Source organism: Onychomys torridus, chromosome 2, assembly GCF_903995425.1.
Source record: "Onychomys torridus chromosome 2, mOncTor1.1, whole genome shotgun sequence".
NCBI classification, from domain to species: domain Eukaryota; kingdom Metazoa; phylum Chordata; class Mammalia; order Rodentia; family Cricetidae; genus Onychomys; species Onychomys torridus.
This window is the reverse complement of record NC_050444.1, coordinates 167,582,521-167,597,660: the sequence shown is the minus strand read 5'-3', so window position 1 is coordinate 167,597,660 and position 15,140 is coordinate 167,582,521. Positions and strand designations below refer to the sequence as shown.

At 48.5% G+C, this 15,140-nt stretch overlaps 2 protein-coding genes and 1 non-coding gene across 5 annotated transcripts; 1 reads left to right on the top strand and 2 right to left on the bottom strand.

Annotated features, from left to right (window-relative positions):
* Positions 1-2,689: 2,689 nt before the first annotated feature.
* Tnfrsf18 (TNF receptor superfamily member 18) lies at positions 2,690-5,192 on the bottom strand. Of its 2 annotated transcripts, none has more exons than XM_036179908.1 (5): positions 5,042-5,192; positions 4,109-4,231; positions 3,495-3,582; positions 3,144-3,346; positions 2,690-3,076 (listed from the first exon to the last, which is right to left on the bottom strand). In XM_036179908.1, exons 1-5 carry the CDS (start codon positions 5,190-5,192, stop codon positions 2,955-2,957), a joined length of 687 nt encoding a protein of 228 aa, XP_036035801.1. In that variant the 3' UTR covers positions 2,690-2,954. The 2 variants fall into 2 exon arrangements, with proteins under 2 accessions (XP_036035801.1, XP_036035802.1); XM_036179909.1 differs by having other exon boundaries at positions 3,495-3,525.
* A 1,206-nt stretch (positions 5,193-6,398) lies between these two features.
* LOC118578947 lies at positions 6,399-6,502 on the top strand. The gene has a single exon (XR_004944334.1). It is a non-coding gene; the product is annotated as a U6 spliceosomal RNA (small nuclear RNA).
* Positions 6,503-9,342: 2,840 nt separating this feature from the next.
* Positions 9,343-13,866, bottom strand: Tnfrsf4 (TNF receptor superfamily member 4). 2 transcript variants are annotated; one of them, XM_036178655.1, is made up of 8 exons: positions 13,783-13,866; positions 12,224-12,416; positions 11,849-11,971; positions 11,171-11,278; positions 10,730-10,796; positions 10,092-10,288; positions 9,899-10,018; positions 9,343-9,809 (listed from the first exon to the last, which is right to left on the bottom strand). In XM_036178655.1, the coding sequence occupies exons 2-8, from the start codon at positions 12,351-12,353 to the stop codon at positions 9,739-9,741; spliced, it is 816 nt and encodes a 271-aa protein (XP_036034548.1). In that variant the 5' UTR covers positions 12,354-12,416; positions 13,783-13,866; the 3' UTR covers positions 9,343-9,738. The 2 variants fall into 2 exon arrangements, with proteins under 2 accessions (XP_036034548.1, XP_036034549.1); XM_036178656.1 differs by having other exon boundaries at positions 9,899-9,994.
* Between the last annotated feature and the right edge of the window lie 1,274 nt (positions 13,867-15,140).

Sequence of the window (15,140 nt, the reverse complement as noted above, 5' to 3'; positions counted from 1 at the left end):
GGAAGATGAGGTAGATAAGGGATGAGTGTCTACCTTCTCTCCCCACTCAGCTACTTCCCATAGGGGCTAATGGCTGCCTAAGGGCAGTCCCTGAGATGTGAGCCCAGCCCAGTAGAGGAAGACCTAGAGGTTAAGGTACTACATGGCCAGTGGGAGCATATCTCAGCAGCTCAGCAGCTAGGGACAGTCATCACCCACTTGCCCCTCAAGGTCTCTGGACAGCTATCTGCAGCCTGGAGTTGGGGGAGGGGTTGTCCAGTTGTAAAAAGAGATATCTCACTTCCCATAATACAGGTCCTTCTGTCAAGCTGGAGCATGCCCCACACTGAATAAAGAGTGGGTTCTCTCAGCAAGGTGAGAGGGTGGAGGCTGGGCAGGAGTCACCAGCTGTGGCCGGAAGCATTTCTGAGAACTGAGAAGGCTCTGGGCCTTTATCTGAGACTGAACAAAAGTTATGAAATCAAGGCAAAGGGGCGTGTGTGTGCTGTGGTTTTCCGGAAGAACTGGAAGGCAGCTACTGTAGGGTAGGGGTTTCTGGGAATTGCAGTGAAGCCTCCTTCCTTCTAGTCTAGGCCAAGCAGAGACACACCTACCTGTTGTGGCTGCCAGACCCTGCAGGTGGGCAAACACCATCCCTGCTTCAGAAGGCAAGATTTGGAGTGGTCTCTGCAGCAGAGTCTTTTTCAGCAGATCCTCTTTATATGTCTAGCACCCCTGGATTTCACACTCACCTGCCTGCAGTCATGGGGGCCTGAACAGACCCTGCATGGCTCATGGCTCTCAGTGGAAATCCCCAGATCTAACAGGCTGGCACAGCTCATCACATGCCCCTGAGGTAGACATGAGTGGAATTGGGGGTGTTGCTGGCTGCAGGGAAAGGGTACATCCAAGACTACAGAATCCCTCACCCCACCCTGCAGAATCTCCCGCCATCTCTATATCACACCTATCAGTCACCCACAGAGGAGTTTCCAGTAGATGCAGCCTGTGGGTATCTGCACACGTCATGCTATTTGGGGATGCCCCACCTGTGGCAGTTCCAGTGGAAGGCAGGACTGCCTCTGGCTCAGAACCAAGGGGCATGGTGTGATAGGCAAGCTGGGAGATGCCCCAAGACCCCACCTCCCTTTCCAGGCTGACAGTGAACTTTGCAACATGTGCCTGACTCCTCACCTACCCAGTAGGAGACAGAAGAAACAGCTTTAGGTAATGAGGGTGCTGGTACATCCACAAGGGACTTCATATGGCCCTGAGCTCTTTGTGTTCTGAGCCCAATGTCCTCTACTTCCATGGCAATTTTTCCATCTCCTTCTTCAATCTCTCCCAGGAGCCTGTGTGTTGATGGGGCTGTTAACACCAGAAGGTGCAGCTCCATCCCCCAATCCCCATTTACCTGCCATGAGATGATAAGGCAGGAGGCACTAAAGGGGAGGATGGGTTGAGTAAGTGCCCAGATGTGCAGAGTGTCAGGGTGCTGCTACAACTCCTTCCCTCAGGCCTGCTACTCCCTGGACATCCATGCCAAGATGACCTTATTGAATTTTCTTTGAGATAGGGTCTCACTATGTAGCTTTGGTTGTCCTAGTCACTTTGTAGACCAGACTGGCCTCAAACTCCCAAGATCTGCCTGCCTCTGCTTCCTGAGTGCCAGGATTAAAGGTGTGTGCCACTGCACCCTGCTCTTATTAGATCTTTCTATGAGCAGCCCCTACAGCTGCCAAGAGGCAGGAAAGATCCTGTGCAGGGAGCACCTCAGAGAATTTGCCTCATACCAAAAAGTGCTCAGTATGGAAACTGGCAAAAAAAAAACCAACAACAACTGATTTTTTAAGCAGTTAGGCCAAGGCAAATGTTCTAAAGTGCCATCAAAACTCAGTCTCCACAGATATCCCAAAGGGCATTCAAAGGACAGTAACCCAAAGACTACAGACTCAGTATATAGCTACCTAATATGGACCAGGCAGAGGTGAGGCAAAGTAGTTTGGACAAGAAACCAAGAGAAGGATTGGAGAGCTGGTTTAACACCTGCTGCTCTCTCAGAAGACCTGTGTTCAGTTCCCAGCACCTACATGGTGGCTTACAACTATCCATGACTCCTGTTCCAGAGAGTTATACATGATGCACAGAAACTTACAAAGGAATAAAAACACAAATAAAAAAATAGAAGACAAAGCAAAGACGGCAGGTATTCAGTATCAGCATTTTCCAAAAGCCTCCTAAGCCTAATGGTCCCTAGTGAGGGTCTGTGGCCAAGATTAACCTTGACTTGTGCTCCCACCACACCACCAAGAGAGCACTGAGGACAGGCCTCAGATGCCTCCTCACTTTAAAATTATTCTTAAAGTTTTTTATTACATTTTATTTGTACATGCATGTGTGCTTGTGTTTATACACAGAGACTGTGGAAGTCAGAGGACAACTTGTCAGGGTTAACAGATTCTCCTATCATGTGGTTCCCAGGGATCAAACTCAGATCATCAGGCTTAGAGACAAGAGCCTTTGCCTGCTAAGATATTTCACCAGACTACCACTCTGTTTTATACCCTGGAAATGACCATGGGCATAGGATGACAAGGAGTGTCCTTAAATGCAGCCCTGGGAATCTTGCTTTCCTCTGTCCTTAGAACACAGCCACTCAGATTACTAGACAAGTATTTATTGAAAACCATGTATACAAGGTCTTGTGCTGAACACTCAGTGCTCTTGGAAAGCCTAAAGGCCCTATTCCAACAGAGCTGGCAAAAGAGGATGGCTGCCATAGGGCCATTGTAGTCACTACTCTTTTTACACCCAGGTGCAATTTACCACCATTAACACCTTATACCCACTTCCGCCATAGAGGGGAGCAGGGCCAGGCCCAGGGAAGAATGCACAGTAGAGCCTTTGCTCTCACCAAGGGTAGGTCTGGGCAAGTCTTAGAGGATCTGGCTTGGGGTACAGAGGAAGAACAACCCTCATGGCCACCGGTCTCCCAGACGACTCTTTTCCTCCATGTGCTCCCCACGCTCCTCCTCAGGGAACTGAAAGCTGCAAGCATCCTCAGCTGGTGGCTGCACCTCCAAGAGTGGCTGGGTCTCTGTAGTAAAAATGTGGTCAGCAAGTAGCCTGAAACACATGTTCCCCTTCCCAGGGACACAACTGACCTCGGGGACACATATGCTGCCTCCTCAGCTGCCATATGTGTAGGCAGAGCTGGGCTGTGGTTAGGAAGAGAATGCACACAGCCATGGCCAGGAAGATGACAGTCAAATGGCCATGTTGCTCAGTGGGCAGTGGCTCCGGGATGCACACAGCATTGTGAGTCTTGTTCCCAGGGAACATGGTGAGAAATCCAAACTGGGCACAGCTGGGACACAGACACAGACACTGTCAGGCTTGGTTTCCCAAGCAGCCACTCTAGGAGGACTGCTGTCCTCTGAGCCCTCAGGGGTTTCCAAGGGAGGGACAGGAAAGGCTTCCTCAGAATGGGCCTAGGTTACTCAACCAGGACTTACTCGGCCCAAGGTCTGCAGTGGCCCTCACGACCTGCGGAGAAGGTGCCCATGGCACAGTCAACACACTCGAAGCCAAACTTAATATTCCCTGTGGATAGACAGACAGACTATAGGGGCTACTGAGGTTAAAGAGGAAGGAGTCAGACTAGGATCTATCAATCCATCAGGTATAATGTCCTCAGGACTAGGGCCTGGATAGATAGTACTATGTATGTCTAGAAGGATACATTGATCCCTATGAAGATGGATAGGATTGATGGCAAGAACTGGCCATAGTTGGAGTAACAGTCTGAGAGCAGACCAGCACTTGGCCAGTCCCCACAGCCTCTCACAGCCAGCCCTGAGAAGACATCAGCACCCTCATTATGGTGAAGAATCACAGGCTAATGGAAGAACGGCTCAGGTACTCTGAGACCACTTAGCCCACATATCCCTTTTAGAATCTAGAATGCAGGTCCCTGCCTACCAAGAGGATATGCCCATGAGCCCTACATGTACAAGCATTCTTACATGCCTACACATGCTCACTGAGCATCTATACCAGCTTGGCTCTAGATTAAACTCAGGTTAGCTTGGGGACATCTGTGGCCTTCAGCAGTCTCCCAGGGACATACCATAAGGCTGCACCTTCTGGCCTGGTTGGCAGGGATAGTGTTTGCAGGTCTTGCACTGAGGGTCTTCACAGTGGTACTCCGGCATGACACATATACAGTCTCCTTCAGGACAGGTCTCCTTGCCTTAGCAAGAATAAAAGCCTCAGCAACTAGGCAGAGCCCCCTTCCCTCTTCAGAGCTCCTACTGGTCCTTCAAGTGGTTAGGGTGCTAGGCCTCCATCCTCAATCAACCCCAGTGCAAGATCCTAGGTTTTGTCCAATTCAGTGTTCCATCTCAGATGGCTGACTGCTAATATACGTACCTCCCACTGCTCTGAAATTATGGCTTCATAAGTCCCATTAGATATGGGAGTCACCTGGAGCTTCCTAAGGTCCCTTGGCCTATGTTGCCCCATTCCCACCCTATATTGTCCCTCGGGCACTAGGAATACCTCAGCAGCTGCATTCACTGCTATCTATATTTTTATCACAGAGACATGGACCCTCAGAGCTGACCCTTTCTATACCAGAGGGGTAGGGTAGCAGGTGAAGCGCTGAGATATTTTTCTTTGATGGGTCCTCAGACTGCCCTACACCCAGAACTATAAGTCACAGACAGTGGATAGGGCAAAGGAGAATGTTGGGACACCAATCCAGACAGAGAGTAACTTTGGTGATAGCTAAGGTTTGACACACCCAGCAGACCCTAAGATGGTCCTCTTTCACCTTGGACCCCAGATCCCTCTTGAGGGAAAAGTTTCTAGCCCCTGTTTGTCCCTGCTTCCACACTTCTGATCTTGAACAACTGGCTCAGATGGACCCTTTACCTCCTTCTCAGTTCCAGACTCAAAGCTCTAGACTCAAAGTTTGCCTACCTACTCATATATGCCCTGTGCCCACTCTCCTTGTGTGAGCTGCTGCACATCCTGGTTCCTGCTCCCCTCCTTGCCTTACCTGGAGCACACAGGCTGCAGCATCGTGTGTTGGTGCCAGTTCCATGCTGGAAGCTGCCAGGGCCACAACTAGGTTCCTCAACCAGGCTCTGCTGACCTAGGTCCAGCATACAAATCAACGAGACTCCACACAGCACAGCCCACGCTCCCATAGTGTTTCTCCTGAGTTTTCTTCCTGTTGGCTGATTTTTAGTAGTCCCCAGCCTGCTCCAACATGCCTTGTCCCCGCCCCTGCCTCTGTCCCCACCCCTCAGATTGGGCTCCAGGCCAGCTCCACCTCCATCTTCCGGCAGGCATTCGGTGCTTGTAAAGGCCTTCTGTGAAGAGTGCAACACAGCTGTATCATCTTCCTTGACATCTCCTGAACCCCAACAAGCCTCTTCCAGCTCCAGCATACCCACCCTGGCTAGGCGGCTGAGGAAAGGGATGCCCCATTCACAAGTGCTGCTGCCACACTGCCTGTGGGTACCCTTTATTGTTGTGTAAAATTCCCCATTTCCTCTTCCACCCCAGGAAGCTTCTCTGGGTTTGGGAAACTAAGAGAACCAGTGAGCGTAGTCCAGAGCATATATCATGTCTTTCAGAGAAGATCATCATAAGCTGGGCATTTCTAGCAGGCTCATGAAGAGTATGGCCTGCCCAGATCCAGCCTTGGCAGTTCCAGGTTGGATCTCTTGGCTCTCTCTGGAGCCACTTTTGTTCGCCTCCTCACACAATTCTAGACAACAGGAAGGGAGTCCCTGATGGAGCCCTTCAGGCCTCCTCCTCATGGTGAGACTATCCTGTCTTTCTGAGCCTCAGTTTCTTCATGTCACTGGCAGGTTCTGGAACCCTGCCTCTATAAGGAAGCCTTTCTGGATTATTCAGCCTTACTTCCTACATCTTCCAGCTGAAGCTAAGCACATGGAAACATGGTGGGGACTTTTGGGAATATTGGGAGTGAGCATGGGAATCTCTGAATATAACAATGGTTATACCCACAAGTGGTAGGTGTGGAAACTATTGTGATTGTGGAAGACTTAGGAAACCTGGTCTGACACCCTTCTAAGCTGCTGTTGGAGGAGCCTGAGGAAGTAGGAAATGTCAGAAGTCACTAGCTGTGCAACTCCTGTTGTTCTCTGGCTGCAGGTGTGTAAGCCTCCTGAGAGGTAGCCCTGGTCACTGCAGGGTAGGGAGGGGGCTCTGGGTACTCCATTCTAGGCTAACCTCAGCAGAACCTCTTTGAGAAACAAACAGCTCCTGGCCAAGGAGGGGGTTCTGAGTATAAAGGCAAAAGGAAACCATGTACCTTGATTCCACATAAAGGTGTTGAGGGCAGTATTGGCTATGTTCCTAAGCATTTTTAAAAAATTAAGGGGGTGCTCATTTTGGTAGCACATATACAAAAATTGGAACAATACAAAGATTAACATGGCCCCTATGCAAGGATGACACAAAAGTTTGTGAAGCACTCCATATTTGGAGCTGAACATAGTGGTATACACCTTTAATCACAGCACTCAGGAGGCAGAAGCAGGTAGATCTCTAAGTTTGAGGCCAGCCTGGACTATATAGTGAGTTCCAAGACAGCCAGAATTATGGGAAGAGACCCTGTCTCAAACAAACAACAAACAAACAAGCAAAAATCTAAGAGGTCAGCCAGGACCATGCCTTCTAGTATTACCCCAACCCTGAGGAGTGCACGGTATACATATGGTATCTCCTGTCAACCATGATATCCTCACATTGGGGATCCCTGTTCTCTAGGCAATGTCCTCTTCCACAAGGGAAAGATAACAAAGCATTGACTCACCCCCTAAACACTGCCTTGCAATGTACCTTGGGGACATCTCATGAGAATTTTGGCCTTGGTGTTGTGTTTAAGCTCAGCCATGGGCATGGTCTCCTTGATATAGATTTGCAAGGACATAAGCTGTTAGTGAGCTCCACAGAGGTTCTTTCCAGGAGACACAGTGCTCTTGTGCCAACCACACACAGACCACAAAGATCAAAGGATACAGATCATATACCTAGGGAGATGTTTTCAAGCAGATGACATCAGTAAATGTCAGCACCTATGTCAGACTTCCGGTCCTACCCTCTTCTAGGTACCCACTGCAAGGGACTCCCAAGAATGAGCAGCTTCCATAACCAGGTGGTGGGTGGAGGTGATTTTTATCTGTTCACTGCTATCTCCTTTATTTTATGAGCTCCTTGTATTTCCATGTGGTTTGTTTCACAGGACTCAGTGAGTATATTCCAGGCAGCAGAGGGTCCTGGCAGTTTGACCCTGTGGGAAATCCCCAGGCTGACATGGGGCCTCAGTAGAGGTAGTCAGGGAGTTTTTGAGATGAGGGGGATAGAGAATGTACTTTGGGACAGCACCAGAATGAAGGGAAAGTAAACCCAGTGTCTGTGCAGGTGGGGCCATGGATATTTAATCTAGGAAGGGACCCAAGGAGCCCAAAAATGAGCAGGAGACAGCAGGAAAACTGGAGACTTGTGCCCAGTAAACAGGAGGCATAGATATGATCTGCATAGTGTAGGAATAAAACCTCTTTCCTACAATCTCTAACCTCACAAGCCCCACAGCATTCTTCTTCCAACCCTCCCCAGCCTCCTGTTGGCCTCTCTAGGACTTCCCTGTGGGGTGGGGGTTGCCAATTGGTCTATGGCTCCATCCCCAGGCTTACATAGGGACCAATGAAGGTATTTAGTAGTTTAGTGGGTGTTTCCTTTGGTTGTAGGCAGCTGGATGTTGTCAGAGAATGAGAAGAAAGAGATGGGAGGGGAACCAGGATCAGAGATAGTTTTGTCCAGCCACCCTTTGGTTCACAATGACTTGGGCTACAAGTAATGGGATGCCCCAGCATGCAGATTAAGATCATCACATCTGGCTCAGCAGTGGTGGCGCACGCCTTTAATTCTAACACTTGGGAGGCAGAGGCAGGAAAATCTCTGAATTCAAGGCCAGCCTGGTCTACAGAGTGAGTTCCAAATGGCCAGGGCTACACAGAGAAACCCTGTTACAAAAAGCAAAACAAACAAACAAACAAATCATATCTGGCCACAGGCAGACCAAGTAAAAGATGGGAGGGGTAACAAGGTGCTACTTTAATGCCAGGCCAGTGGCCTCAGGGTGGCAAGAGACAGGAAATAAGGAAACAGCCATTTTTATAGCTCCTATGTTTCCAGTGCCCCCTCAAAGTGCAGCTGACACAGCCCAGCACCAACCCCATACCAGAATGTCTAGTGACTCTTTTTTCGTTTGGGGTTGTTTGTTTGTTTGTCTCTTTCTTTCTTTCTTTCTTTCTTTCTTTCTTTCTTTCTTTCTTTCTTTCTTTCTTCCTTCCTTCCTTCCTTCCTTTCTTTCTTTCTTTCTTCCTTTCTTCCTTCCTTCCTTTCTTTCTCTTTCTTTCTTTTTCTTTCTTTCTTTCTTTTGCCTTTTTTTCTGAGACATGGTCTCACTATGTAGTTCTGGCCAACCTGGAACTCACTACGTGGATCAGATTGGCCTCGAACTCACAGAGATCCTCCTGCCTCTGCCTTCTCAGTGTTGGGATTAAAAGTATATGCCACCAAGTTTGGCCATCTAGTGACTCTTAACATGCATCACATGACACCAATCTGGGCTCTCTGTTTTCACTTACATGATCAGGCATAACCACTTCACCATTTCCACAAGCAGCTTGACACCTTCTGACTTTAATTCATTGAGCTTCTGGGTACCTATGCTTCCTGAGCTACACTGCCATTCCTAAATGCTGCTTCTAGAACTCCTTACAGTGGAGGGCAGCAATGAGACTGTGGGTCCTCAAGTCTGTTTTAGATAAAGTGTCTGTGTTCTTGTCATGATCTCAGGACAGATGAGATTTGGCTCAAGTAGCAGCCTTCAGTTTTCCAATACAGCTGGCTGATTGGCCATTCACTTCCAGAGATTCCTAAGGTAGTACCTAGTCAATGCCCAAGGACCATCAAACACTTCTCAACATTCATGTGGCTGGAGAGAAAGGATAACTCTGTGTTAGCTGCCTGAGCCACAGAGTTCAAAAGGGGCACAATGATTTATGAGCCCCTCTGGTGATTAGGGTACTCAGGCTCTGCTTGCCAGGGCCCTTCCCATTTGGCTAAGACTCTTAAGTCCCCTTAGAGCATTGGTTCTCAATCTGTGAGTTGTGACCCCTTTGGTGAAACTCTGTCTCCAAAAAATATTTACATTACAATTCATAGCAGTAACAAAATTACAGTTATGAAGTAGCAACAAAAATAATTTTATGGTTGGGGGTCACCACAGCATGAGGACTGTATTAAAGGGTTGAAGCATTAGGAAAGTTGAGAGCCACTGCCTTAGAGCACAGACTCTGGACTGCTCATCAAGCTGCCAGTTAGCTCCCCTAGTACCATCCCCTTGGCATTTCAGGCTTCCTGTACTCCATACCCCTATTCAAATTGGAGTACATGTGACTTAAGTATGGGTCTCTGAGTGGACCTTCTCCTTAGCCTAACTCTCCCCTACCAGAAGAGGATGCAACCTCAACTCCCTTGTGCCAGTCACAGACTCACAGTTGATAGCATGTTTATTGGTGGTACCACCAGGCAGGTAGTATGCATAGCATACATAGGAGAGCCCAGAGCAATCCCAGCACCTAGAACGGTGTGGAGGGTACTGGCAGGCACCAGGCTGCCCATGCTCCATAAAACCCACTCCTGAGGTACTGTTCAGATCTTGGCCAGAGTAAAGTGTGTGTCAGCCTGTTCCTCCTGGATAGGGATCCTGAAGCTGTTTTCCCCTAGGAGAAGCAAAGAAGGAAAAGCAATGAGGAGGTATATCTCATTCCTCTAGGAAGTAAGCTTTATTAAGCCCAATGTGGGTACTCACAGTAGGGTTTGGGAGTATCAGGCAACCTCCAAGCCTTTCGGAGCAGGTACAAGGCCAGCAGAACAGTCAAGGGAGCCAGCACGCCCAGGCCTAGGCCTAGGAAACCAGCAAACGCAGGGCCTATGAGGAGAGGCTGAGTGAACTCACTTACCCTTACCTTCTCACCCTCATCTACTGGGCCAGCATCCCTTACCCCTAGGAGCCACCAAGGTGGGTGTAGAGGACAAATGAGAAGTCCTGGGCCAGACTGTGGTGGACTGGACAATGGTTGGCCTTGATGTAGGGCTCTGGGTCTCCCAGAGTGGTGTGGTTGGGGTGCTTCTGTCCTCACAGACTGTGTCCAAGCTGGTACTGGCTGGGTGCCGGGTCTGCTTCCCAGATAGGGTACAACTGTGGGATGAGGGTGTCTATTAGCTAGAGACAATGGTGGAAGTTGTACTGGGTCATCCTCAACTCTGCCAAGACCTCTACCCCCAAGCCACATATCTATCTTTGTTTCTGTCTTTACCCTCTTTCCATTCCTGTCCTACTCCTAGATGGGGTTCTGTACTCTCAAATCCCACCCTATACTTCTCCAGCCTTCTGGAGAAGAACCACAACTTGAGAGAAAACATGTTCCTATGGCCTGGACTAGGATCTCACATGCCCCCACTCCACTTGCAGGGCTCCCCACAGGGGATGTCAGAAGATCCCCTGGCTCACAGATTTCTGTTCTCTGAACTGGTCCATCATATACTCATGTAGACACCAGCTCTTAAATGCCCAAACCTTTCTGATTCTATTCCTTTCACATCCCCAGTCCTCAGTGTTCCTGCCAGCCACAATACTCACTTGGTCCAGGGCTTGCAGGCCTGGTTGTTGCCTGGAGAAAAGTGGCCAGGAGGGCAGGGAACACAGTCTGCAGCAAAGACATAAGTCAGCTTTCTGGTGCTACTAGGTGGGCCCTAGATGCTGAGACTGCTGGAAGTGGGGCCTGAAGGGAGGGTTAATGCTCACTCTCTGGTGCAAGTGAATGGAAATCTTGACCTCTGCAAGCTCCTTCCTTCCCACTGGCACTGACACAAGTCTTGATATGACCCATTAGAAGAGGGGCTTTTGGCCAAGACTAGATGGAGAGATACCAGAGGAGGTGACAGTATATGAAGTGAGAACATGGCTCCTTTATACCATTATCATGAAGGTGGCCAGCACACATGGATCCTGACCACCTCGCACATACTGGCCATGGATAGACATGAACCTGCCTCATGTAGGGGCCACCCTGAGGCTCACCAACTCCAGGCTTGTGGCTGCTGTCTTGTCGAGGTTGGGTGCCTGGCCTGCACTGGCAGACAGTATCCTGAGTAGGTGTGCAATTCTGCTTGAGTTCACTCCCACTTCCTAGGGAAGATCAGGTAGAGACTGTGAATGAAGCTTTCCCAGCCCTGACCTATGGACAAGGCAGGGCAAAATGGACTTGTCTCTCCCCAGTTGGCACAGGAACAAAGTTGAAGCTAAGGGAACTATGACTTTAGGCTTCTCCTCTCATAAGACCCTCTCCCTGGCTACTCTGTTCCTCCTGGTCATGAAGTCTTCAGAAAGTTATTGAGCTGGCACAGGGCAGTTGTAGCCTCCCTTTTCTATCCTCCAACCTATCTCCAGCCTATAGCACCTGAATCAGAACCCTCAGATACTCTCTACCTCCATACCAGGGCCTTACCTATTAGGACAACTTGGGAAAGGCCACATGGCCAACAAGTGCTCCACTTCAGTTCCATATGGCCCTGGCTGAGCCTTCACCCCAGACAACAAAAGTGCCTCCTAAGAAATGTCCTGGCTACTAAGGACCTCTTAGTGAACAGGATTCATCATGGCTTGGAGTTACTTCCACAATCATATGGGAACTATGGGCACCCACTGTAGCTGCTTCCTTGCTGGGCTGGACAGTGAGTCAGGGTAGGCGGAACTCACGTTGGTTGCACTGTGTACACTGTTTGCAGTTTTCATAATTGATTGCCTCATTGTAGAAACCAGGTTCACATGGGTGGCAGACAGTGTCCCTGGTGCCATCACAGCGGCTCACCATACCATTGCCTGTAGTGGAGCCCAGAAAGTTAAACAGGTCATCTAAGGCCCACACTGTGGAGACACAGCACCCTGACTCCTACAGGACCAGCCTCTTGGTAGGCTCTGTCTCAGGCTTGGGACTGAATCTATGGAGCATCACCTGTGACATTACCTGAATTCATTTACCCCAAGGATGTTTGTACCTGTGTATCCACCATTGTCCCCCAAGAATCATCCCTCCCCTACCCTGCCACTACATCCCAAAGCCAGGCCACTCACCTGGCTGGCACTCATGACAGCACCTGTGACCACTGGGGTAGGTATCTTCAACACAGTTGAGCCTGGCTGCAACTCCAAGTGTGAGTCCCAGGAGCAGAAGTGCTGTGGGCTGCTGAACCCACACATACATCCTTGTCTGGGCTCTGCCTTCACAGGAGTCTGGGTTTTTCCTTACAGGATGTGGCTATAAGAGCTATGGGGGAGGGGCGAGAAGAGTAGGCGGAGAGGCAGGAAGATATGTGAGCATGCTTTATAATTGTGTTCCTGTATATATAGCACAGGTGCAGTCCCATAACGAGTTAGGAAGTGCTTGGGGCCACTGGGACATGTGAAGGGAGGTGCAGATATCCAACATATACATATGAAGGCACACAGAGATACACACACATTCACACAGGCATTTTTAAAAGGTTTTATTTTTAATTATATTTTTTGTTTGGGGGGCATATGTATATGGTAAGCATAATACTCAAGATCAGAAGAGCTAGAGTTATAGGCAGTTGTGAACCATCAACATGAGTGCTAAGAACTGAAGTCTTCTGCAAGAACACTTGCTTTTACCACTGGGCATGGTAGTACACTTCTTTAATCCCAGCACTTTGGAGCCAGAGGCAGGCAGCTCTGCCTAATTTACATAGTAAGTTTCAGGACAGCCAGGACTACGTAATAGAGACCTTATCTCAAAAACAAAAACACCCCAAAAGAACAATACAAGCTTAACTACTGAGTCATCTCTCCAGTGTGAAGAGACTTCTTTTTTTTAACCCCCTTTTTGTAGTACTGAGAACCTAAGTTCTTTTACATGCTGGGTAAGTGTTCTACCACTGAACTATATCCATAGCCCTCTTCATGTTTTATTTTGAACAGAGTTTTACTAAGCTGCCCAGGCTGACATTTGAATTTATTCTGTAGCCATGTTTCAATCTTTTCTTCCTTCCTTCCTTCCTTTTCTTTTTCTTTCTTTCTTTTTTTAAAGATTTAGCGCCAGGCGGTCGTGGCACACTCCTTTAATCCCAGCACTCGGGAGGCAGAGGCAGGTGAATCTCTGTGAGTTCAAGGCCAGCCTGCTCTACAGAGCAAGTTCCAGGACAGCTAGGACTACACAGAGAAACCCTATCTTGAAAAAAACAAAGACAAAAAAAAAAAAAGATTTAGTTTATTTTTAATTGTGTATATGAGAATGTAGGGAATATATGCATGTGGTATGGGTGCCCAAAGAGGCCAGAGGTGTCTGATCTCCCTGAAGCTGGAGTTATAGACAGCTATGAGCTGCCTGATGTGGATATTGGGAACCAAATTTGGGTTCTGGCAAGTGCTCTTAACCATGGAACCATCTTTATGACCTGAATTTCTCACTCTCTTGCCTCTATCTCCCAAATGCTGGGATTACAAGTGTCACAGGCTTTCTTTTTTTACATACAAATTACTGCACTGAAGGAGGAAATGGGTTAACAGGGAGGCAGTGTCCTTATTACACATTGTGTAATAAATTGTGATATAATTATCAATTCCCAAATTAACTGGAAAGTTGCATGCTAGATGTCCATAATGGTACACACCTGTAATCCGTTTTCAGGAAAGGCATGATGACTACAAATTCCAGGCCAGCCTGGATTACAGATGAAGTCTGTTAAAAAAAAAAAAAAAAAAAAAAAAAAAAAAAGGTGCAGGGATAGTCCTGCTGCAGAACAAAATACAGGACTGGGGCTGGAAATCCCCCACCCAAGATCACATGTGAAAGAAGTCCCCAGCCCTCTTATGGAAATTCCTAACCTGGAAGGTCGGGCTGGGCTAGGAAATAGGTGGAAGAAGAATAGAGTGGGCCAAGAGGTCACAGAGACTGCCCTCCCCATGCTTTTGAAGGATAGTGAAAGTCCTGGAGAAGAATCCTCAGGGCATCCTGGGTAGCATTCCCCAGTCCTTTCCTAAGCAGAAAGGAAGGTAAAACTCACATTTGACACATGGTCTTTCCTGAGACCAGGTAGCTTGGAGGTACTGGTCAGCACTCCACTCTAAGGTCCCCTTCCTCCCCTCAGAACTGCTGTCCTTGGCTGTCTTACCTGACCAAGGAGCTTTAGCATCAGCACACAGATGAATAGAGATGCAGAGAAGCCTGGATGTGCCTCTCCATTCCTAGGGACTCTGTTGCACGAATCCTAATTGGTCTTTTAATAAAACCCCAGTGCCAGATATTGAGGTAAATGCTGAAAGATCAGAGAGACAAAGGAACAAGCCACTAGAGAAACTTCTCACCATTACCGAATCCTCAGGCCAAATGGAAGGCGAGATCCTATCTCCATGAATCCTTAGACTAAATGCCTGAGTCCTCAGCTGAAGGGTCTAGTTCCTGTCTCATGTGTCTTATATATGCCTTTCTCTGCCCAGCCTAGTGCTTCCCAAATACTGTTAGCAAAGGTATGGGATCTCAAGTGCTGGGATTAAAGGTATGCGGCACCACTGCCTAGCCTCTGTTTAATCTAGTGGCTGGCTCTGTCCTCTGATCCTCAGGCAAGCTTTATTTGATATACAATATGTCATCACCACAAGACTCCCTGCAGAGGCTCTATATAGGACAGCAGCCCCTTCTGCTTGAAGCTGCTTCCATCCAGGACCACACTGAAACTGAGCTTTCATGGTACTAGAAAAATCATTGGCAGTAGTTGGCACTACTGTATCCACTAGGCTGGTGCTCCTAAAAACTGCAGAGACCACAGCTCTGGGCTAAGGCACTAGGGGTTAGAATGAGGCCCTACTCATCCCCAGTTAAACAAGATAAAGGACCTAAAGCTACTCCCACAGACTCCTGCCCCTTGAGTACCAGACTGGAAGTCATCAGAACTTCTGAAAGACCAAGTGCTATCACGTAACAGCTACCTGCCAGGTATCTAGCTGGCTTCCAGGGCTGCACTACACCTTC